Genomic DNA, 1,576 nt, shown 5'->3' on the forward strand with positions numbered 1-1,576 from the left:
AAATTTTGGTCAATGACATGAGACAAAGTATATGTGAACTGCTGTATGAAAAGTGAATTTACTCTGTAAATCTTCACCCAAATCAAAATAAAGTTAAAAAAAAAAAAAAGATATGAAGGCACTGCCACAGGGAAAAAAAAAAAAAAAAGAAAGAAATTGATGAACAGTATTTACTAATTTGCAAAGCAAATAAGGAAGCAAAAAAAGAGTAAGTCTCCTACCATGGTCAGTACACTGATTTCTGACATCTTCTATGCTCTCTACTTTGACGGCTTCTTGAAGAAAAATGTAACAACTGTCTTGAAAGTGAACCCAGGTGGACGAAGGACAGTCTATATGGAAAAAGAGAAACACTGTTAAATAACCTGAGCATAACAATTTCATGAATTCCTAAAGGCACAGATATTTGATATTAAATTTCCACAGGAAAAAAAAAAGCAATCTCCCTTGGCAATTTAGAGACAAGGCTCTCAATCTTTGTTAAAACAAGAAATCGATCAGTGTAATAGGAATTTGTTTTTTCCATTATACATATTGTTGTTGTTGTTGTTATTCGCTGTCAAGTCGGCCCCGACTCATAGCGACCCCTCCTTGGATTTCCGAAGCAGTATCACTACGGAAGTAGGATTGCCCAACCTTCCTTCCGAGATTATACATGCAGGAGAAAGGAAATGAACCAATGATTCTGTTTTGATTTGACAGAGCAAAGTTACAATTATTTAGGTTATTTAGGAATTTAAACATGTAAATTACATTATTGCCAGGGCAACAAGTATCAAGGAAAACAACAAATCAAAATTACAGACTTCTCTTTGAAAGTTATCTTCACAGTACATAGTAACAATTTTGAATAATGTCTTAAGAGTTTTACAAGATTCTTTTGTTCAAATTGTACTGATTTACATATTTATATCAACAGAGAAGAGAGCAAAATGCTAGATTCTAAATATTCACAAGTTTTCATATTTCACAGGAAAACAAGATTGATGTTCTTATGAATGTTCTTAATACTTCATCAAAGTGGATTCTTTAACTAGTTTTATGAAACAGAACCTTATCTCTTCATCTATTACTGTAAGGTAGAGGGAAATTTCCTTCATCTCATTCTTGATATCCTTTTATGTTACATGAAGGCATGGATTTTCAGATGGTAGAATTTCATTAGTTAGTATTATAAGCAAAAGAATGCCTATAAGCAACTGGAAAGATTGGATAGGAACCTTAGGGGGCAGTGAATTTATATTATTGGGAGAGGACCAACTCAGAAAAGGAGGGTAAGAATGCTTGCACAATCAAAGGAATGTAATCAAGGTCACTAAATGGTACATGTAGAAACTGTTGAATTGGTGTATGTTTTGCTGTGTATATTCTCAACAACAGAATACAGAATATTAAAACAAAACAAAAGTATGCCTGTAAGATCTTGATTTCATGGGAGAAAGGAGGATAAGATTCAATGGAGAAAGGAAGATAAGATTTTATTTAATTCCAGTGAATAAAAGAGCACAATTAATTTCCACTCTTTTGGGCATATATATATATATATATATATATATATATATATATAATTTTTCAG

General features: G+C 32.1%; 1 protein-coding gene across 1 annotated transcript in view; it reads right to left on the bottom strand.

Annotated features, from left to right (window-relative positions):
• The window catches only part of CD302 (CD302 molecule), a 34,081-nt gene extending 33,245 nt beyond the window's left edge, over positions 1-836 (bottom strand). Inside the window, exons 1-2 of the mRNA XM_042781071.1 lie at positions 803-836; positions 222-332 (exon numbers count right to left, since the gene is read on the bottom strand). Coding sequence (XP_042637005.1) covers positions 222-332; positions 803-836 — 145 coding nt within the window. The remainder of the gene's footprint in view (positions 1-221; positions 333-802) is intronic.
• Between the last annotated feature and the right edge of the window lie 740 nt (positions 837-1,576).

The sequence above is a fragment of the Orycteropus afer genome, unplaced genomic scaffold (genome assembly GCF_000298275.1).
Source record: "Orycteropus afer afer isolate SDZICR_OR568_19922 unplaced genomic scaffold, OryAfe1.0 scaffold00084, whole genome shotgun sequence".
NCBI lineage: Eukaryota > Metazoa > Chordata > Mammalia > Tubulidentata > Orycteropodidae > Orycteropus > Orycteropus afer.